Here is a 24051-nt window from a genome sequence, read left to right as displayed (position 1 = left end):
CACACACAATAATAATAATAATAAATTAAAAGAAAGGGGTAAAAAAAAATCATTCCATTTTTCGATATAAATTCATTCTCAGATTATATAAAGCTTTGTATATTGTATTTTATCTCGGTGGGGCAAGCTAAAAAATATTTCATCTTTTTTCCATGTTATACTTATATCACCACACATATTACACAAGCGGGGCGTGAAATGTTGACGAAATGCTGACTTTCGGTGACTCTGCGCTGAGTGACAAGCCAAATGGTTTTCTGTAGCCTGTGTAAAAAATGTATCTTGGGTGGTTATATAGCCCCATTGGACGCCTGGTGGATCAGTGGTTTAAGGTGCTCCAGTCCGATCTAGCCAAGGAGGAGTAGATGTCCAAGTGGGGGCTATCTTATTTTTTATTTAGTTATTTTAATTTATTTTTACATACTGCTGCTCAGGGATGGGTAACTGGTCACTTAAATGTCTAAACTAAATAACCTAACTTAGGGTCCCCTACGCTTCTGATGGGGGCAATTAATTCTTAGATACTAGACAGATACACAGATATTTTGTGGACGTCTCATAACTCTACTGTTTATTATAGAGAGGCTGCTAGAGATCGAGCAGCGTGGAGAGTCGCCATTAGGTAACGAAAGGCATGCAAATATGTTGAAACCTTTATAAACGAAACGAAACGAAACGAAACGAAGCTCATCTGCCCGCCCAAACACACGCTAACACAATTTCTCACTTTACCAAAATTAACGTTCAAGGGACAACACTCTGTCAGGTTTCGAATACTGGCGCCATTATAACTATTTTTCTCGCCATTAATTGCTTTGTCAGGCTTGGTAATTGGCAGGCAGGGCGAATTTTCTGTTTTTTGTTTTTCTGTCAGTGGAAGTTGTGTTTTTTCTTCACTTGTGCAAATAGTTTATAATATTATCACTTATTCTTGGAAGGGAAATGAGTAACTTGGACATACGTATCTTCCTGTAAGTCATATTAATCGTTTAAGTTTATTATTATTATTATTATTATTATTATTATTATTATTATTATTATCGCTGTCGTCTCAGGGGCTTGCCTACCCTATATTTCGCTTATTTTTTTCCTGCTTCATTAATAAGTGTCATTATTTGAGAGAGAGAGAGAGAGAGAGAGAGAGAGAGAGAGAGAGAGAGAGAGAGAGATGCACCTAACCTTCAAATATAACTCACAAAGGAAAGCGTATTAAATTTATGAGTCAGTCTATCGTGAATAATTCTCTAAGGGATTCGTTTAATAGAGCTGAAACTCAATTATCTGTTAGCTCACTGGCCTAAAAAAAAAAAAATATTACCCATATCAATCGCTTTACGGATTTTTTTTAACAGAAGATGAACAGAGGAAGGAAGATTAAATGTAAATAATAATAATAATAATAATAATAATAATAATAATAATGATAATAATGATAATAATAATGATAATAAATACACCAAATTACAGGCGTCCCCCGTTTTTTAGTTGTTATACGGAGAAAATTCTTGTTGTATGCATCCCCATTAATCCCTATACGTGGAATATTATTGTTGCTGTACGCATTTCTGGATTAGTTACCTGGGCCGTAAGCTACCTGTTGACCTTTCATGTATCCTTGTTGGGTCAATTCTTTTGTTTTATTCCGGTAAATGACAGATGATTGTACTGAGTCATAGGAGCCTTTGTGTTGATGATGATGATGATGATGATGATTATCATTATCATCATCATCATCATTACTACTACTACTACTACATTATTATTATTATTATTATTATTATTATTATTGCACTAAATTCTATGTTATACCTCTGACCTGAATACTAAAACATAAATTGACCCATACACAAAGTTTGGCAGAAAAAAAAGAAATAGAAAATACCTTGAAAATTATTAGCCACGAGAAATAGGAGTCCAATATTTTTTCATAATATTCCCGGCAAAAATAAATAAATAAATAACTGTAATCTTGTTTTCATTGTTAGCGGTAATTACTTATGTTTTATTAAAGTCCAATAAAGCATTTTGGAACGTTATTTCATGCGAGCAATAAAACTGTTACAAAAGCGAGTCCTTTGATGTTAGTGATAAAAATAAATAAATAAATAAATAAAAAGCTAAATGTCGCTGCTATGAATCATATGGGAAATATTGCGCTGAGAGAGAGAGAGAGAGAGAGAGAGAGAGAGAGAGAGAGAGAGAGAGAGAGAGAGAGAGCAGTATGGAGTATAGGTCAGGGAGATTAATTGGGCGAAGCTAGGGAAGAAAACAAAGACAAGGGAGGAAGAGTAAAGGAGAGAGAGAGAGAGAGAGAGAGAGAGAGAGAGAGGAATGGTGTAATGCCTCCATTTTCCTCTTCCTTGCAACTGATGGACTTCCCACTCGAGTTTTTTTCCTCCGAGTCTGAGGCACAAGGAGGAGGAGGAGGAGGAGGTGAGAGAGAGAGAGAGAGAGAGAGAGAATGTAAAAATAAGAAGGAAAAGAGAAGTGAGAAAAGAGATAGTTACTAAAAGTGAGTATATGTGGGAAAACAATTAAGGTGAAGGACGAAAAGAGCAAATATACGAGGAGGAGAAACAGTAAATAAAGAGAAGGAACAAACGCAGCAAACAGAGAGAAAGAGAGAGGGAGAGAGAGAGAGAGAGAGAGAGAGAGAGAGAATATATTAAGCAGGAGTAGAAAACAATAAGTAGAAGAAAAAAAAAGAGCTAAATATAAAAGGTGGAAAAGAGAGATAGAGAAAATATTTAAAAAAAAGAGAGAGAGGAAAAGAACTAAACAGAAAAAAGTGGGAAAAGGGAGAGAAAAAATTGAATAAAAAATGAAAAAATAAACATGAGTAAAATCCTTAGCCTTTTTGTTATCAGGAGTCCATCTTAATCTGAAAAAATATTGTCGGTAAAAAAAATAATAGTAATAATGATAATAATAATAATAATAATAATAATAATAATAATAATAATAATAATAATAATAATAATTGAAAGGGTTACTAGGACATTTTTTAACCTCTAGTATTTTTGTGGGCTCGATTTCCTTTTTCGGATGAGCAATTATGAAACTCTTCCATAGTATTCTGGAAAGTCTATTGGGTTCTTATGATTTCAATATCGCGTTTCGAAAGTCAGTGTTCACCGTTCCGTAATGTATCGTTAGGGAGTAGTCCGCAATAGTGAAGCAGTGTCCGCAATAGTGAAGCAGTGTCCGCAATAGTGAGGCCGTGTCCGCAATAGTGAAGCAGTGCTTTTTTTTTTTTTTTTTATGCGAGGAAGAAGGAACCAAAGGCCATGAGCCCGCAGTAACAGTTCCCTCCAAGAGAAAAACAAAATACAATATAGAGCCAAATTCAAGATCCGATCGTTTTGAGATGCCTGGACACACTGCGTTTGAAAGACTGGAGATCATTAGTGAGGCCGTGTCCGCAATAGTGAGGCCGTGTCCGCAATAGTGAGGCCGTGTCCGCAATAGTGAGGCCGTGTCCGCAATAGTTAAACAGTGTGCGCAATAGTAAAAGATGCTTTCTAAAATAAACGGTGTGTCGGAAAAAATGAAAATGATAAAGTGTGTCACCGTAGTGTTTTAGAGTTCCGGTCACCTGTTTATCCTTTACCTGCCTCGGGATATGAATTGATTGAGCGACAATTTACCCCCCATTTATTTATTTCTCTATTTACGTAAGAGTTGTGTATGTATGTGTATATGAATCTGTATGCATGTATATGTGTATGTATATTAATGTATGTGATTATATTCTAATATGTATATGCATGTGTGTGTGTGTGTGTGTGTGTGTGTGTGTGTGTGTGTGTGTGTGTGTGTATTGTTATTGTTAATGGCAGTATTATTTCTAATCCCTTCAGGTCGAAAAGTTTCACCGTAAACAAAATAAAAAATCTTGTGGCGATGTTTAGAAAAGATTATTTAAAAAGATGTGTTAGATGGAAGAGGATTAAGGTCAGGGATGGGGCAGAAGGGAATGAAACAGGCCTAAGACTTTGAGTCAGAGGAAATGAACTGGCAAAGACGGAAGAAAGGACAGGAGAGAGGCGGAAGGGGGTAAAGGAAGTCTATTGAGGATACATAAATAAAGTGAAGTTAAGCGGAAAGGAGATGAAAGGAAAGAATTTTAGAGGAAAGGAGCGATTGGTCAACAGAAACTAGTGAAGAACGAATCGACAGGTGTGAAGCGGAAGGAGCGAGATACGTGAGGTGAGGAGAAGACAAGAAGAGTGTAAAGGTCGAGAGAAAGGTAAATGAAGTCTCAAACATAAACGGAGACACATCATGCCTGGCAGTTTATAGTTATCGGTATTGACATGTGATAAAGATAGCCAAGGTTCTCAAAGGAATGCAAGATGGTCTCCACACAGCTACAAGACACTGATATTTTTCTTAACAAATTACCATGATGATTACTGAACATGCAAACACTCAGAATCTTAAAATTTATGTGTCTTCATGGCTTTACGTTTAACCCCATAAAATGTCCTTAAAATGCCCTAAAAGAACGGATATTAGGTCTGTTGGTGCAAGGAACAATTTTGGCAAGTTTAATGAGAACTTAAAATATTAAGGAATGGCGCCAAACTGGAAAAAAAAAATGGAAGAAAGAAGAAAGAAACTGAGAAAGTACAGCCGCTCTCCACACCTCGGCTTGGAGACCTAAATATGACTAAATTTAGGAGAGGAAAGGAGACGCCTGAAGTGGAGGAGGAAAGTGGGTCAGCAAAAGCCAATTTGATGGAAGCCAAGGGAATGAGGCAAGGAAATATATGACACAAGTGAGGCGCAAGGAATGAGGAAGACATAGTGTGTGGAGGGTCCAGGAATGAGGCAAATGTAGGTCAGTAGAAGCCTGTTGAGGAGAGCCAGAGGGGAGGATGGCGGAAGTGAGGAGGGGACAGAGGAAGAGGTCTTGGCGTGAGAGCAAAGGGCAGGTAGACGAGGTGAAGTGAGGCCAAAAGGAAACGATCCGAGAGTGGAAATCAGCAGTAAGGAAAGGAGGAAGACAGATGTGAGAAGAGGGTGTAGGCGAGTGGATGGTGGGATGGGATAAAGAGGGAGAAATACAACAAGGGAAAGGAAAGACAAGTAAATAAAACGTTCTGAGAGTGGGAACAGGGGTAAGACAGCAGTGAAGAAGGAATGAGAGGTGGCACTGGGATGAAAAACTGAAAAATTATGTTGTGGTGAAGGGAAGTAAAGGAAATGAAGCGTTCTGAGAGTGCGAGAGGGAAAGTAGGTCATCTGAACCAACTAAGGGAAGCCAGAAGTATGAAGGAGAGCAGGAGAGGAGTGAGGAGGAGGGAACGTGGGTGAGTGGGTGAGAGGAAGGGAGAGGAAAAAGACGATAAAAGGAAACAGAAAGGAAAGGGGAAGGAAAGGAAGCAAGTGAAACGAAGAGAGAATCCAACTCCTTTCTTTTAACCTGAAGAAGATCCCTTATTCCTTTTAGTTCAGTTGGTAGCCAGAGGTTGTTGACTAGGTCGATTTGACTAGTAACCAAGGAGATTCATTCCTACTTCCTATCCTAGGCTTATAGAGTCAATGGAAATCAATCCAGAGATAGAAGGAGTAGGATAACTTTGAGGCGAAGGGAGAGGGAGAGATGGAATGAGAAGTGGAGGTTGGTGTGAGAGGGAGAGAAAGAAGGGGTGATAGAGGGAGAGGGGGTGAGAGGAAGGGGGAGGGAGAGATGGAATGACAGGGAGAAAAAGAGTGAGTAATGGTGTGAAAGGGAGTTACTTAAAGACAGTTGGAGACAAGCGAAGAAAGAGTGAGAAATGAGGGAAGTTGGATGGGGTGGGGGACGTGGATGAATGATAATGAGGGTGTGGGAGTGTCTTAATGAGTTCAGGGTAAAAGTGAGAGAGAGAGAGAGAGAGAGAGAGAGAGAGAGAGAGAGAGAGAGAGAGATTAACAAAATGCAGGAGAGAAGCGAGGCAACTGGATGGAGGTTTTTATCATAAAGTTTCTCTCTCTCTCTCTCTCTCTCTCTCTCTCTCAAAAGCCTTTTAAAACTCTCGGCCTCGCACAACCACCCCGCTGATGATATGCCTTTGTTTCTTTGTTTCTCCTGCTTATCTTTCTCACACTGTACACTCTGGCCACTCTCCTTAGTTTCTCGCGTTTTCTTTTTTTTTTTTTTAGCTTTTTCCTCACTTTTCTAGCTTTTTCTTAATTTTTTTCTCATCTTTTAGCCTTCTTTCACTTTTTAGCTTTTTCACCTTTTTAGCTTTTTCACTTTTTAGCTTTTTCACGTTTTAGCTTTTTCACTTTTTTAGCTTTTTCACTTTTTTAGCTTTTTCACCTTTTTAGCTTTTTCACTTTTTAGCTTTTTCACGTTTTAGCTTTTTCACTTTTTTAGCTTTTTCACTTTTTTAGCTTTTTCACCTTTTTAGCTTTTTACCTTTTTAGCTTTCCTCACTTTTGTTTACTTTTCTCACTTTAGCTTTTTCTCACTTTATTTTTTTTTTTTAGCTTTTATCACTTTTTTAGCTTTTCTTACCTCTTCAGCTTTTTTTTTTTTTTTTAAGCTGTTTCTCACCTTGCTAGCTTTCGTGTTTTATTTTTTTTTTTTTTAGCTTTTTGTCACTTTTCGGGGGTTTTGTCGCCTTTCTTGTTTTTCACCTTTTGCTTCGTCCCTGTTTTTAGCCTTAGTTTTTCTTGTATATTGTTCATTTCTCTCTCTCTCTCTCTCTCTCTCTCTCTCTCTCTCTCTCTCTCTCTCTCTCAGCGATTTATTTTGCGCATTAGCCTACACCTCTTCACACTCTTTTCTTTGATCTATATCGTTTTCATTTGTAGTTTACATCAATAACAAACATGAGGATACTTAATACGAATGTTAAAAATAAATCCATACTGAGATGGAGAATTAGAGACTGACTGGATGTGTGTATGTGTGAGGCGGAAGGGGAGAGGAGAAGGGGGAGACCAAGGATTTGAGGGATGGATGGATGGAGAGATATATGAGAGACGGGGGTGTGAGTTGAAGGGAGGGCAGTCAAATGGCAGAGGATAGGGCTACGTGGAGGCGATATAATTGTGGCCTGCCCTTGTGAGATTAAGACTTCTGGCAATAGGTGGATAACTAGATAGACAGAGAGACTGGTAGGTGGATAGATGGATGAATAGATGGATAGATATAGAGGGATAGATAGTTAGACAGATAGGAAAAACTCCACGAATTCCCCAAAATCACCCATTATGCAACGCTAAAAATCTCGTCCACCATTCGCTCTGTACCCTCAGCATTTTTACCTGTGTCCTGCCTTTTACCTGCCTTCCCATAGCAATCGTACCTTAGATCCAGCCCACCTCTGTCACATCCATGCTACCCCGAATCAATAGTCCTTTCTGTTTTCCGTACCCCTCTCGCTTCTGCTTCTCTCGCTGCCTTCGTTCCCTGCTTTCCTCCTTTCCTTCCCTTTTCCTTCCCTTTTCCATTCCTTCCTTCCTTTCCTTCCTTCCCTTTTGCCCCTCCCTCCCCTCCTTCCGTTTTTCTCTTCCTCCCTAATCTAGTTCCCTGTTTTCCTCCCTTCCTTCCGCCTTTTCCCTTCTTATCCTCCCTGTCTTCCCCGTTCCTTTTCTCCTTACTCCCTTTTTTCTCATATGCTTCTCTCCCTTCTTGTATCGTTTCCTCCCTTCCTTCTTTCCTGCATGTTTTCCTCCCTTCCTTCTTTCCTGCATGTTTTCCTCCCTGGTCATCTCCCTTCTTTCCTCCCTGGTCCTGTTCCTCTTTCCTCCCTGCGCTTGCCTCTTCTTCCCCTTCCCTCTCACTTTCCACCTTTTCCTCTTCCCAGTTTGAGCAATAACCTTGTCTTTGGCCAATTTCCCTGTCAGGTAATGGAGAGAGAGAGAGAGAGAGAGAGAGAGAGAGAAATGGAGAGAGAGAGTGGTAGGTAGAAATAAAAAACAGAAAGAGAGACAGAAAGACTCACAATTCACCCTTCCCTCTCCCTTTCACTCCCTGTCTCTGCAATAATGGCGTAATAGACCAATTCTGAACCCGGTAATGGAGATGGGGAGAGACAGAGACAGACAGTGGCCGAGAGAGGGATAGAGATTGAGAGACAGACACAAATAGACAGATACAGAGACCTAGTTTGAGAGACAGAGACACAGACTGAGAGACAGACACAGACAGAGAGACAAATTGAAAGACAGAGAGAGAGAGACAGAGAGACAAAGATTGAGACAGATACACACAGACAGACAGACTGGGAAACACACACACACACACACACAGAGATTGAGACAGACAGACAGACACACAAACAGACAGACAGACAGACAGACAGACAGCAACCATTCGTTCTTCCCTCTGCAATAACCTTGTCATAGGTGTCACGGGTCAATAACTGGGTCACATAATGGAGAGAGAGAGAAAGAGAGAGAGAGAGAGGGAGAGACGGAGACAAAGAGAACAGAGGAATATTGAAACAGACACAGGGATATCATTTATTCTTCTCTCTCTCTCTCTCTCTCTCTCTCACACACACACACACACACACACACACACACACACACGCACACGCACACGCACACGCACACGCACACGCACGCACACACACACACACACACACAAGGACAGAAAAAGAGAGAGGGAGGATGAAGGTGAGCAGAAATTGGCATGATAAAGGAAGAGAGAAAGGCAGGATGCGAGAGAGAAAGAACTGGATATGACAGGCGATAACAAGGAGAGAGAGAGAGAGAGATTTCGAAAAAGAGTGGATACCTATAGGTCTTCTTAACCCTCTACCAAATGTCTTAAAAATAATTCAGGTAAAATAAGCGTATGATACGTATTTAGGTTGAAAAAAAAAATCCCTGTTATACCCCTTTCACTCTAACTGGGCTCAAAACTGAACTCTGTCAAGTCCTGAATGCCGAGTTACAGCAGTAGATTAACGCTAAAATGTGGTGCTAGTCACGAGGAAGTGCTAAGAAATGGATGTAGAGCTGTAGTATTGCCTTTTCCTGCCCCCAAGCATTGCGAAATAAGCTGCAAAAGGACGATAATCTAGGCCAAGTGAAAGTGAAAGGACAATAGTAAGCTTATTTTTCTCGTATTATTTATTTTTCTCTCTTATTTTTTATGCCATTTTATTGCCATGCCAACGAAATAACACCCACTCCGTTTGTGCCCCAGTTAGGCAATGGTGCGGAATGCTGAGGAGGTTAGGGAGCGTGTAAGTAGGCTGGTAAGTAGGTAGGTAGGTAGGTAGGTAGGTAGGTAGGTATTTATTTAGGTCGAAAAATATTAAAGAAAATCGAGGTAATAGTAGGGGAGCGTTGTTAGGCCTAAGTAAGTAGGTAGGGGGATATTGAGGGAAATACTGGGACTGCAAAGGAGCTTGTAGGTAAATAAGTAGGTAGGTAGGCAGGCTTATCAGTAGGTAGGTAGGTAGCTAGGTAGGCAGGCAGGCAGGTAGACAGGTAGGTAGGCACGTAGGTATGTGAGGCAAGCGTGTATAGGAAAATGTTCAAGCTAATCCTGAGTGATAGGGGAGCGTGTAAGCAGGTAGGTAGGTAGGGTAGATAGGTAGGTAGGTAGGGTACGTAGGTAGGTAGGTAGATAGGGAGGTAGATAGATAGGCAGCGTGTCAGTACGAAAAAGAATGCCAACAGTATCCCGGAACTGTGATATCGTAGCACAGCCAACGTAATCACACATTCGAGGTCGTAAAGGTGTACAGGAATCCCAGGTAAGGCTACAATTACCCTAGAGGAATTTTTTACCTTCATTCATTCCAATTGGATTATTTATTTTACTCACGCCTAAGTCAGAAGAGTATATTCAGCTTGGATAAATCGTCTCCCAGAAACGGCTAAGGGAAAGCATCATTTACTTTCTTTTACTTCTTTAATTTTGTAAAGTCTCTCCAGTGCTTTATAAAATCACCTGAACGTAGCATAAATAAGCGAAAAAAGTAATTGGAGTGAGAGGATGTGGAGAAAATGTCCTTCGTTAACATCTTCAGACCAGCGACCTATCTGTAAGTATTTTTGCAGCTTCTAGACGATTTTCCTCAGCTAAAGAGGGGCGTCAGGTAGCGGAGGGGTTAGTGAAAGCCTCATCTAACCTCTCCAATTAGGAACCTCTCTCTTGAAGCTGAATAAAATCGTCTGGAGGATGCAAGAACAAAGGGTTACTCACGTCCCTTCTTCTTCCCCCTTCTTGGACATCAAAAGCAACGTTAATCAAGGAGGAACCTGGAGGGGCACTTTTTTTCTTCCTCGTTAGGTTGAAGAGAGTAGTGATCAGGATGGAAGGTGAGGGAAGGGTGTGGGGTGAGGGGAAGGTGTGGAGTGAGGGGACAGGAGTTATGGAAGTGGTGTAGGGAGGGTGAGGAGGGAGGGGTATTGGGAAAGAAAGGGTGTGGGCATGGGTAAGGGGATGGGTGGGGAATGCTTGGGAAAATGATGGGTTGGGGAGAAGGGTATGATGAGGGTGAGGGGAGGGGTGGAGGGTGTGGGAAAGGGTGGAGGGTGAGGTTTGTGAGGTGATGTGAGGTTCGTAGAAATCTAACTTCATATTCTTTACCTTCCATATTGCTAGTAAATTTTCTCAATCACATCAGTAAGAGAGGCCATCCCTAAGCTCAGTTCTGTCCTCTGGCGACTTATTGAAGAAAAGGAAGAAGCGTTACTGTATTCTGGTAATTAATTATGGAAGATTAAGTTCGTTTCATTCAGTACAAAGTCTCCCTCAAGGTGAAGAGAATCGTTTGGCTGTAATGAGGATAAAAAGAAGTCATTAAATTGTAGTTGGTGTCTCAAGTGTAATTAAGGTATGAAAGGAATAATTTCGCGTTTTACACTATTGCCGACTTCACCATTTGCGTGTGTACTACAGGGGAGAAAAGAAAAGTTAATGTTCTCTCCTCTCTCTCTCTCTCTCTCTCTCTCTCACACACACACACACACACACACACACACACACACACACTAATCACAACAGCATCCAGACAGCACCAAAACACACAATCAACTCAGGTGCACATATAATACAATAGCACCCACACCATCAACATAATGCTCTCTCTCTCTCTCTCTCTCTCTCTCTCTCTCTCTCTCTCTCTCTCTCTCTCTCTCTCTCTCTCTCTCTCTCTCTCTCTCTCTCTCTCTCTCTCTCTCTCTCTCTCTCTCTCTCTCTCTCTCTCAAAACACACCCACACACATAATTCTGACAAGTGTTCCATATGCTTTTGGCTTGTTTTATCTCACGCTTGAGTTTCTAGGCTTCCCCTCAATTACACATCAATATTATCTTACAGAAGGGAGAGAAATGGCGAAACCAGACAGAAATCTCGTTTTCTCCCTAATTCGTGTTTTCAGTCGTTTCCCTTCATTTACATATTCCTTAATTTACAAACACTGTAATGCGATCAGGAATATTATTGATGAAGGGCAAGAGGAGGAGGAGGGAGACCAAGGATGAGCTTGAGGGATGGAGTGCAGAATGGAAGGGTGTGTGTGAGTTGGAGGTAGGACAGCTAAATGGAGGAAGAAAGGCAATGTGGAGGTGATTTGTTTGTGGCCGCCCCTTAAGGGATTAAAGTGGCTGGCAACAGATAGACAGACAGACAGATAAGTAGATAGGTAGATAGATAGATACATGAAACTAATATATCGTGCATAATCAGGGAAGTTATTTGTATTGTTCTTAGCTTTACTTTTATGTAGTTCCGTCGGGTGAAAATATTTACACTTATCAAGATATGACATCACTAATCAGGCTCCTTGTCTTTGATCTTGGCTTGAGAATGTGGATTACGGCCTTGAAAACTAATCTAATCATGCACTCCACCTTCCTAAATGCATTCTGTACTTAAGTAAATATGTCTACGTTTTAGAGCTCCTTTGGTAAATATTTAAGTAATATTATTTTGCACTAGAACATAATAGTAAAATACATACGTGTCTCTTAGAAAACCACGTCAGGTAAAAGTATTTCACTGCCTCGGCGTTCATTATCTTTGATGACTGTTCTTGTGAAAATTCCTCATTAAATTTTACCGTCAGACTTAAAGCTGATATTAAAGAAATCACAGCACTTGGAGTTGCGTGGCAGTCTGCCGTAAATATACAGTATGCAGCTCCAGCTGAAAATGTTTGATTAATTAGTAAAAAGAGTGCGACATGCTTCTTTATCAATCTGGGTCACCTCGTTTAAGTAAGCTTTTTTTTTTTTTTTTTTTTTTTTTAAGTCTCAGTAATTGCAAACATGTTCCATAGAAGCAAAAATTTATATGTAAAACTACTTCGTAGGAGATACGCTACCTGAAGCACCCTGCATTATATATATATATATATATATATATATATATATATATATATATATATATATATATATATATATATATAACGACTGCTAACTGAAGTGTGTCCATATAGAATGCATCCAACCTAAAAACGAAGAAAATCATGCAAGTGATAAATCAGAAATCACTTGGTCCCAGGGAGACAGTTTTAATAAACGACGTTAATGAACATTCCCGCATTTCCCCTTTGCGTCTGCTCCCCTCCTCCTCAACTCCCCTCAGCCCCTTCTCCCCTCGTCCTCGACTTCCCTCGGGCCCTCCCTGTTAACTGCCTGTACACACGCCCTTCAAAATAACGAGGGGAAATAAAGGAATGGTTTTTAGGTCGCCCCTTAAGGACGGCTTTGATTCAACGGAGGAGGGTGAGGGAGAGAGGGGAGAGGGCTCTTTTCATTACCCCTGACATGATGGAAACAACTCTATCCAAGCGGTTGCCAGGCACTTATCGTCAGCTAATGAGATGCTTTTCGACCTGGAGGGATTAGAGACTGCCTTCATTAACCCCTTCATTACCACAGTCTTTTCTATAGATGAATAAAATCGTCTGGAGGAAGCAAGGGTCACTGCTTTCAGCCTGTATACACACACACACACACACACACACACACACACACACACACACACACACACACACACACACACACACACACACACACACACACACACACACACACACACACACACACACACTTGCAAGACAAATCAAGGAACAACGAGAGCAGTAAAGGAGTGAGGCACATAAAGAAAGAAGAGACGGAATTAACGGAGCAGCGAGGTAAATAAAGGAGGGAAATAGAGGAACTGCGAGACAAATAGATGGTTAACGTGGCAAATAAACGCAAAACGAAAGGAATAAATGCATAACGAAGCAAATAAAAGAATAACGAGACAAATAAATAACGAAATAACCCATAACGTGGCAGGTAAATGCATAACGAGGCAAATAAACTCATAACGAAACAAATCATCCGATAATGAGGAAAATAAACGAATAAAGAGGAAAATAAAGGACTGGGTTTTCCTTTTCCCCAATTACCACCTGCTTTGCCTCCCGTGTGAGGGCTAGGTGAAGGGGGAAGGCTATGTTCATTAACCTGCCCCGGCAAGAAATGAGACGCAATTACCTGGGATTTAGTCGACTTTATTTCACCACTTAACCCATGTTATATCAGATGCTGGCGACCATCATCCACTCACTTGATGTGGTGCTGCCTACTTCCTTCTTCACCTTTATCATTCTTTTTCTGTGGCTGCCTTCCTCCCTACCTACTTCTCCCGTCTTTCCTATTTTTATTACTCCTTTCCTTTTCAGGTAGCTTTACACTGAATGACAAAATTAATGGTTTACTATAAGCCAGAAAACCATTTACAAAGCTGGGTGGTAACCATATAACCAACCCATACGTGTTCCCTGAGTGTCAAAAAGTGGGTTGACGGAGGGTTAGTGCCCCTCCTCGTAAAACAACTAGCTCAAAGACAAAAAGCCACCCCTTACAGGTTTATGGCGTATGGCTATAGATAGATAAATAGAATCCTTTGAATCCATAATGTGATTTTTCATTATAGTACTTGCCATTCCCAGACGATTTTATTCAGCTCAAATTAGCTTTTTATTTTTCTTCCTCTTCGGATAAAATAAGGATGTGCTTTATTAGAAGGTACCGAAGTTATTTTGGAATTGAATGGAGAATATTTTTTTAGCGTTTCATTAACTGCTTTGGAATATAAAGAAAAAAACCTTGTAAAGTAAGGATACATTTTCACTGATTGTAGAGAAGAGAGGAGAAAGAGAGAGAGAAAGTGAAAGAAAGAGAAAGAAAGAAAATGAAAGAAAGAAAGAAAAAGAAGGAAAGATACAGAGAGAAAGAAAAAGAAAGAAGGAAGAGGAATGAAAGAAGGAAAGGAAGAGAGAGAGAAAAAACGAATGAATTAAAGAGAGAAAAAGAAAAACAAAACATAAAGAAAGAACGATAGCAAGAGAATGAATGAATGAAAGGAGGAGAAAGGAAGAGAGAGAAAAAGATAAAGAAAGGTGGAGGTGGGAAGCAAAAGACTCCACCTCAAAACAGTTATATTTTACCTGCGTCAAAGTAGCCGTGAAACAGACACCTTATTCAGTAACCGTCAATTTCTTTTATTTATTCATTTATTTATTTTTACCAGAGAAACTTTTTATATTGGACTCTTGAGGCGGTATTCCAGCACGGTTAGGAAGCTTGCAAACACCTCTTCCTTACCGATTTATTCCTGATTCTGCTCCGTTACTCTATTCTTGTGTGTTATTCATGCAATTTATGTCGATACTGAAAGACATAAGAAGCAAACCAGGGGATGTTAGTGAGGCCTTTTGAAAATAAATCGCTAAGGAAGAGGTGCTAGGGAGCCTCCATACCCTACGGGGATAAGGGGCTTGATGTCACAGTTTTAGGCCAAGTGTGAGTAAAAGGGGTATCGAAAACGACCTCCATTATCCTGTTCTTTCTCTGATTTTTTTTTTGTTTTTGGTTGCTGTCAGTCTGTTTTATTTGGCTCAGGTATGATCTCTCGTAGGGAAGGGGTTAATGAGCTGGAGGCGAGAGAGAGAGAGAGAGAGAGAGAGAGAGAGAGAGAGAGGATTATTCAGTTAGGGGAATTCTGTGAGAAAATAGTGAGTGAAACAGAACGGAATGCTTTAGGGCAGGCCAGTGGGTGGACGGCAGAGAGAGAGAGAGAGAGAGAGAGAGGATCAGTAGAAAGTCTAGTGCCTGAGGACTTAACCAACATCTGAACTGGTGTAATCAAGGAGAAAGAAGAAAAACGAACGACGTGGGCGAGGAGAGAGAGAGAGAGAGAGAGAGAGAGAGAGAGAGAGAGAGAGAAACAGAGAGGCAGAGAGAGAGAGAGAGAGAGAGAGAGAGAAACAGAGAGGCAGAGAGAGAGAGAGAGAGAGGCAGAAACAGGGAGGCAGAGAGAGAGAGAGAGAATGATGTAACCTGCAGCTGGAGCGCTCTCATGTTTATGCTACAGTTGCGTTATTTCACACTTCATACTCATGCAGTTTTATTTACCACTTTATCCTTTGTTAAATTAATGAGTGAACATTGTGTATAGTAATTCTAGTAGTTAGCCTGAACACTACTATTATTTCTACTATTATTACTCCTATTACTACCTATAAGAGTAGGGGAGAATTAAATCAGAGTATATTTATCTTAACCCAAATGTGACAAAAATGATTAATAAAAAAAATAAAAATCATTTTCTGTGGAGTCAGTCTTAGAGCTCAAATATTGGTGGTTAGGCTGCATACGGCTATTATATTTACTATTATCATTCCTATTACTATTATTATTCCTACAATTATATCTACTATTATCATTCCTACTACTGTTATTATTCCTACTACTACTTATAAAACACTGAGATAATTAAATAAAATCATATTAATCTGAACCCAAATGTGACAAAAAAACTATAAAGAGATAATCTGCATAGTCGATAAAGAAGCTACATATATATTCAATGTGTCACTACCCACAATAGCTAAGTTATGGCCACCAATTGCAATATCAACATCTATTTCTACCAAAAGAACTCAATTTTCTCCCGTGCAAATGATTCAGAATTTATGAAACGGCCTTCCCGCTCATATTTTCATCCTTTCTAAAAACCACCAAGCCTTCTCCCTGACAGTGATGATTTTCTCGTGTGCCGTCCAGCTGGTGCAGATGTTAAAACCAGAATAAACCTCCCATTGGCATTGTTTGTGAGAAAAAAAAAACTCGTGAAATTAATTTTGGTTTATCTAAGAGGAGAACTTCGCCTGCTGAAAATTTTAAAGAATGTATTTCCACTAGTGTTTCTGTGCGGTACTGTGTCCGATGTATTATTATTATTATTATTATTATTATTATTATTTTGATTAGTTTTGGCGTGAGGATTTGATGATGATGATGATGATGATGATGGAGAGCCTTCTTTGTTATCCTTGTCTTATTTTCAGGGCGAATCATACCTTTAAACTTCACCTGCCTAATAACAGCGAGTTGGCCCACTGCAATTATCCTCGTTTCTTATATGCTTATGACGGGAGATTTAGAGAGAGAGTTCTTTACTATCCTTGTCTTCTTCTCAAGTGACTCCTACCATTACGAAAGGAGTTACCCAATATACAGCAATCGGCCTACTGCAGCCACCCCTTCCTCTCACGCACTTATAAAACCAGTCACTAACTTTCCTCACAAATCCACTTATATCGTAACTCTCCGTGACATTCTGCGCAAAAAATACAGGTGAGCGGCTACGTAACTTCCTCGTGCAGCAGGTAATGGAGGAAGTGCAGGCCGTGAAGAAAAATAACTGCGACTGATATTTTTTCACCAGTAGTTTCTTTAGCTGTGTAACTTTTATCCTTGGGAGATGTAATAGGCTTCCTCACTCTTTCCTTCTCCTTTCCTCCATCTCTCCCTTCTTCCTCCTTCCTTTTTTTTATCTCCCTATTTTCCCTTTCTCTCTCCCTTCCTTCAGTTCTCCCAGTCCCCCTCCCCCGTTTTTTCCTCCCTAATTTACTCTTTTGTCTCATGATATCCCAGCCTTTCTCTCTTCTTTCATCTCCCCTTCCCCTCTCCCCCTCACTCCTCCCATTCCCCTCTCCCCCTCACTCCTCCCCTCCCCCTCTCCCCCTCACTCCTCCCCTTCCCCCTCACTCCTCCCCTTCCCCTCTCCCCCTCACTCCTCCCCTTCCCCTCTCCCCCCTTCCCCTCTCCCCCCTTCCCCTCTCCCCCTTCCCCTCTCCCCCCTTCCCCTCTCCCCCCTTCCCCTCTCCCCCCTTCCCCTCTCCCCCCTTCCCCTCTCCCCCCTTCCCCTCTCCCCCCTTCCCCTCTCCCCCCTTCCCCTCTCCCCCTCACTCCTCCCCTCCCCCTCACTCCTCCCCCTCCCTCTCCCCCTCACTCCTCCCCCTCCCCTCTCCCCCTCACTCCTCCCCTTCCCCTCTCCCCCTCACTCCTCCCCTTCCCCTCTCCCCCTCACTCCTCCCCTTCCCCTCTCCCCCTCACTCCTCCCCTTTCCCTTCCCTTCTCTCCTCCCCCTCTCTCCTCTCCCCTTCCCTCCCCCTCTCTCCTCTCTCCTCTCTTCTCTCATCCCCGCCCCTTTTTCCCTCCCAATGTCTCCCTTTCTCTCGTCATCCGCCACTTTTCTCTCCCTTCCTCCATCCCCACTTTAGACTTTTACCCCCTCCTTCCACTTTCCACCTCCTAGTTTTAACATCACTTCACTTCTCACTCTTTCTTGCTCCTCTGAAAGCCTCCATGTTTCCCTCACGCTCATTCACTCTAGTTTCAATATTTCTCTTCAATGTGTCTTCCTTCCTTACCCAGTTTCTATACGTCTCCTTCTCTTCCTGTGTTGGCTTCTATACATTCACCTTCTCCTCTTCCATCGTTCTTCTCCTCTGATACATTACTTCCTTCTCCTTTTCCTCTTCTCCTATTCCTTCTACGGGTTTTGTCTTGTTTCTTCCCCTCTTTTTTTTTCTTCATTCTGTCTCTCTCCTTCATAGTCCCTCTTCTTTTTCTCTCCCTTTTTATTTTTGCTTCTTTATTTCCTACTTCCCTTCTCCCATACCGTCTTCACAAGCCTCTTCTAAAAATAGCCGTGAATATTGACGCTGATAGGGGCCAGGAAGAGAGAGAGAGAGGGAGAGAGAGAAAGAGAGAGAGAGAGGGAGAGGTGGGAGAGGGGAGAAAGAAAAGAAAAAAGAAAAATCGGATTTGTCCAGTGCACCAGTAAATGTCTGGTTAGAGAGAGAGAGAGAGAGAGAGAGAGAGAGAGAGAGAGAGAGAGAGAGAGAGAGAGAGAGGTGGGGGAGGGGAGAAAGAAGAGGAAAAAGGAAAAAGAATCGAATTTGTCAGGCCAAATCTGAGGTAGAATCGGATTACCTGAAGGTCCCCGGGCATTGTTGACGCATTCGGGTTCGGCTCCGGGAGAGACGAATGTGGATTTTTAGCCGAACGATGACCCTAACCCAGTGACATTTGAACCCCTCTCATGACCGGAGCAATTCTGGTATAATATTCCTAGTTTGAACCCTCTTAGTTCTGGTATCATTCTGCGTTTTGAACCCTCTCAATTCTGGTGTTATATTCCACGTTTGAACCCTCTCTCTCTTCTGGTATAATATTCCATCTTGAACCCCCTCATGCTCGGGACAACTCTACTCCAACTAACGCCATACTGTTTACTTATAGTCTGTTGAGTGGGTCATAGTAGCCTGAGCCTCTTGGATACTCTCTAAAGCTGAGAGAGAGAGAGAGAGAGAGAGAGAGAGGGGGAGGAGGGGGAACGTCGGCATAGGAAGAGAAGTTGAAACGTTGAGTCAGCTAAAAAAATAAAGGTATATTAGAATGAGAGACAAGAGAAAAAAAAAACTAATTAGAGAGGGAAGAAGAGGGCAGGAGGAGGAAGAGAAGATGAATGAGAAGAGGAGAGAAAAGAGGGAATAAAAAGGAGAAAATGCAAGAAGGGAGGAAGGTAAATAAGAGGAGGAGGAGGAGGAGACGAAGAAGAGGAAGGAAAGGAGGAACAGGAAAGAGGAAAGAAAGAAATAATAATAATAATAATAAGAGGAAGAGGAAGATAACTGAGAAGAGGAGGAGGAGGAGGAGGAGGAGGAGGAGGGGACAGAAGACTGATAATATAAACGAGAGGAGAAGGGAGATACGAGCAAGATAAGGTATGGAATGGGGGGGGCGAGGGACGAAGAGAAGAGGAAGATAAATGAAAAGAGGGGAAGGAGGAGAAGAAGAAACAAAAACAGAGAGGAAGAAGACGAGGAAGAAGTAAGAGGAAAGGATAATAAACAAGAAGAGGCACAGGAAATTAAATAAAGAGAAGGAAGAGGAGCAAGAGGCAATAACCAGGTGAAGGGAGGCAGGTAATTAAGTCTCCAATTACTAATTTCCTGGACCATTCACACCCACGTCTCAAAAACACCTCCTTCTCACTTCAATTTAACCATCTCTGAATTTTTCGTCTGAATTCCCTTTTTCGTATTTCGTTTTCTATCATTCGTTCTCTTTTCGCCTGTTTTTTTTTCATTCTCGTATTCTTTTTTGCTTATTCCTTGTTATCTTTTTTTTATTCATTTTTCTCCTCTCTTTCAGTCCAGTCTCTTCATTCATTCCTTTGCCTCTCTTCTCCCCTTCCAGATTTCTTCTCTTCTGTCTTCTTATTCCAAGCTTTTCGTTCATTTCAGCTGCTTATCAAATTCCATACTCTTATTTCAGTCAAAGTCCTGTCGTCTCAACCTCTTCACACACACACACACACACACACACACACACACACATCACGTGGGCAGAGGTATGGGTGGACGCACACGTGTCATTTCTCCCTAACGTGTGATATGTGGGAGGTATTTCTCTTCCTCTCTCTCCCTCTTCCCTCCCTCCTCCCTCCCTCCCTTCCTACCTAGGTACCGTTCCCCCTCATTACCTTACCTTGTTTCCTGTGTCTGTCTGTCGATCTGCGTGCCTGCTTGTCAGTCTGTCTAACTTTTCTTTGCTTTCCTCTCCTCTTCTCCTCCCCTTCCTCTCCCTCTTCTCTTCCTTCTTACCCTTCCATATTCGTCAGTACTTCCTTCCTTCCTCTGTCTGTCTGGAAATCTGTCTGTCTAAGGTCAGTCCATCTCACTGTCTTTCTCTCCTTCCTCTTCCCCTTGTCATCCTTCTTACGTAACCTTCTTTATTATGATTTCTTGCCTCTCCTTCCTGTCAGTCTGTCAATCTGTCTCTCTGTCTGCCAGTCTATAGCTCTGTGTCTGTCTCTTCTATCTCTTCCTTCTCTTCTTCCCTCTGTTCGTCTTTGCCCTTCCCCTCCTTATCTTACCCTACCCTCCTCTATCCGTCGATCAGTTCGCGTGTCTGATAAGCTATATAACACGTTTCCTGACATTGTTTAGGAATCAGAAACCAGTCACATTCAGTCGGCAAGAAGCACGATGAGTATACACACAGAGAATCGAGAGTAGCCCCTGGGTGATATAATGAGATCAAAACACACACACACACACACACACACACACACACACACACACACACACACACACACACACACACACACACAGGAAGTCAGCGTGGTGTTCTCGGCAGCCGCAGCACGACTCCAGAGGCATTGAAGCGTGACTAACGAGACGGATGTGTGGGAGGGGGAAGTCACGTTGCCATACACACGGACACCCCACCCGCCGCATCGTATTAAGTTCGAATGCCCCTGGTGAGGGACGCCTTCACGTGGTGGCACTGATGTAACTAGGTGACTCCGCTACCCGGTTACACAAACTTCTCTCGGTTTCCTCCCCATCCCCCCTCCCCCCCTAGGATGATGGTGGATTGCAGGAGGAGGATAGTCTTAGTCTGCAGTTCAATGGGTTCACGTTTCTGATGAACCTGGTGGATACTACTGCTGCTGGTACTCTTTCACTGCTGCTACTCCTTCTGCTACTACTACTACTACTACTGCTGCTGCTGCTGCTACTACTGCTACTACTACTACTACTACTACTAATACTACTACTAATACTACCACTACTACTATCGAAATCATTACTATCCACACCACAGTTTAAATAATAACTTCACAGCCTCCCAGCCTTTTAACGAAATGACATTTTTCATAACAAGTGAACAAAAGAGCGAAGTCAATTAATCTGAATCATTCTCGCCGTGTGTGGGCGGAAATATTAAAGAGTAGTTGACATACAGACACAAAAGTTCATCTACTAATTACACTGCGTCTATTTCACGCTTGGGGCATGTCCGTCACTCTCCTCCCTGACGCATCATATCAAAAGGGCAGGAAAAGAGTTAGCGGGGAGGAAGAGGAGGAAAGTACAGGGAAGAAAAGAGTAAATCGAAGAAGAAATGAGGGAGCAAGAAGGAAAAATTATGTACCGCTGAAGAGAAGCGATGAAAAGCAAGGTTCAAAACTCAGTAACAGGATGAGACCTTGACAAATTACTTAGAGAAGGAGAGGCAGGAAGAAGGCAACATGAACGAAGAAGAGTGTGGCCTCAGGAAACAAGGAAGAGAGTGGCATTTATACAAGGAAGATGGAGACATTTACACAAGGAAGTGAGAGGCATTTACACAACTAATAGGATGCTTAGCTGAGTTTATAATTATGTGCAAAGTTTGTCTGGGAAATTTCTTCTGTTCCTCTTCTGGCTTTGGCATATTTGAAATCATGAACGAGACTACTTTGCAGGCTTCCGGATTTTCGTGTATTCATTTTGCATAAAGACACGTACACAACACACACACACACACACACACACACACACACACACACACACACACACACACACACAGAGGCAGCAATATCAAGCAAGTGAAGTTTGTCTGCCTTTTTTACGACCGCTGCGCTCGCTCAGGTCACAGCCTTAATTAACGCAGCGAGACAGGTAAAGAAAGCTTGCATACCAGCTCATAACGTGGCTCTTGATGCATGATACAGCGTTAGTGTGCCTCGAGGGAAATTAATCCGTATTACGTAAACTTGCACTTTTTTTTTTTACCTGCGTTTTCTTGCTTTATTACACGCCTTTTTTAATGCTTTTGTCGCACCGTTAGCTGTGTTGATGTGCTGTAGCCTTTGATCTTGTCTTGGAACGTTCGTCTCTCATATACAGGAAATAAATTTGAAACAGGATTAGGTTATAAAAGGAGCAGCCACACTCATATATTCCAAACAGGCTGATAAATACAAATAATGATCATAATTATAAATAAATTTCCAGTCACTAACACACGCGTTAAAAACAGGCTCAGACAGAAAAATAAAATGAGTTACAACATGTAAATAATTACCTACATTGGACATTCATTCCACACACACACACACACACACACACACACACACACACACACACAGTATCACCGGAAGAAAGCCAGAATATATTAAAAAGAACGAACTGAAACGACTAACTTCTTCGCTATTAAAACTGAAAATATAAATCGCTGAATAAATTTTTAGTGTTAGATAAAAATGAAAAAAGGTTATCATTGTAAAGAGGTGTCTCTATGACCTTTGACCTATTACCCTCCCTCTCTCTCTCTCTCTCTCTCTCTCTCTCTCACCTGAGGCTTAATAGTTAACAGTGTGGGTGGGAATTTCTAGGTAGAGCAATGAGTCAATAGGTGAGATGAAAGGCAACAGTACTGGAGAGGGACGTCTTCACGTGGTGGCACCGATATAACTGGGTGGTGTTACTGCCCGGTTATACAAACGTCCCTCAGTTCCCTCCCTAAAGGATGAGGGTAGACTGCAGGAGGATAGCTTCAGCCTGCAGTCCACTGGGTTCGCGTTTCAGATGAACCTTGGGATGCTACTACTACTACTACTACTGCTACTACTACTACTACTAATACTACTTAGGAGGAGACGAGGAGGGCAAAAGGGGAAGGAAGGAAGCAGGTGATGCAATGTATACTCTCACTCCTAATAAGTTACACCTGACCTGTTAACCTTAGGGCGCTACCGGAAGTAATAAAGACGAACGGGAAAATCCAGGTAGTTAGGATAAGTACAAGAGGCAAGAACTATTTACCTGTTCATGGAGAGAATTTCAATATCTCTCTCCATACAATACACAAGAAATATTTACTGCCCATGGAGAGAACATCAGTATCTCTAAATTCATCTTAACCCCTTCAGTACCATGACTTGCTTCTAATTCAGTCCCTCTTTCCACCAGACGATTTTGCCCAGCTTAGGAAAACCCTCTGATGCTGTAAAGGGTCCATGGAGGCTGGATTTAACCCCTCCTGTTCAGAGTCCCCTAAGATGAATAAAATCGTCTGAAAAAAAAAAAGGCACATCATCAGGGAGAAGGGGTTAGCTTTGGCCCTAATTCTCGTAGCTTATGGAGGCTCCCTAACACCTTTTCCTTGGCGATTTATTTTTTTTTAATATGGCTGGTTAATATAGTTTTGGACAACGTTTATCCAGAGCATGGCGATATTAGAAGGATTTAGGTAACACTGAAGATGACTATTATTATTATTATTATTATTATTATTATTATTATTTTCTTATTCATTAATTTATTCATTCATTTTTTACTCAACATCTTATGATAGATTTACAAGCTTATGGAAGCATTATTATTACAGTATTATTATTATTATTATTATTATTATTATTATTATTATTATTATTATTATTATTATCATTATCATTATTGTTATTATTATTATTATTATTATTATTCACTCTTTATCCAGCTTCTCACGATAGATTTACAGGATAATGGAAGCCTCCGTATGCACTGACAAAACAACAACAGAGTAGGGAGAGGAGGGGGCGGGGTGGGAGGTGACCGCATGCACTTACTTGGCAATTGCAACGTGTGGCTGTAGCAATCCTCCACCGTGGGCTTGTACGCCGGAGAGAAGACCCCTTGGAGGAACTGCAGCACCAGCGCCGTCTTCCCCACGCCCCCAGCACCCAGCACCACAAGCTTATTCTCCTTCATACTCAGAAATGTTTGTGTGTCTCTCCTCAAGTCTCAGCCTATGTCGTCCTCGAGTGAATATCAGCCTTCAACCAATGCGTTTTATATTTATGGAACCATTTGCGTGGCCTTTTCCTAATCAGAGAGCGACGTAGGTTATCAACTCGACGATAAACAGTTCCTGGTCGTTGTCTATTTAGTTCTGTTGCTTAGCTTTTACACCATCACCGCCAC

The 24051-nt window shown here is 41.6% G+C and overlaps 1 protein-coding gene across 1 annotated transcript in view; it reads right to left on the bottom strand.

Annotated features, from left to right (window-relative positions):
- Positions 1 to 23848, bottom strand: part of LOC145405032 (ras-related protein Rap-1-like) — a 38585-nt gene extending 14737 nt beyond the window's left edge. Inside the window, exon 1 of the mRNA XM_080276532.1 lies at positions 23697 to 23848. Coding sequence (XP_080132658.1) covers positions 23697 to 23838 — 142 coding nt within the window. The 5' untranslated portion in view covers positions 23839 to 23848. The remainder of the gene's footprint in view (positions 1 to 23696) is intronic.
- Positions 23849 to 24051: the final 203 nt, after the last annotated feature.

Source organism: Coenobita brevimanus, chromosome 65 (assembly GCF_032717465.1).
Source record: "Coenobita brevimanus isolate Jiangsu-jjx chromosome 65, ASM3271746v2, whole genome shotgun sequence".
Lineage (NCBI taxonomy): Eukaryota > Metazoa > Arthropoda > Malacostraca > Decapoda > Coenobitidae > Coenobita > Coenobita brevimanus.
Note: the sequence above shows the minus strand (reverse complement) of the source record. Positions and strands in the feature narration are given on the sequence as shown.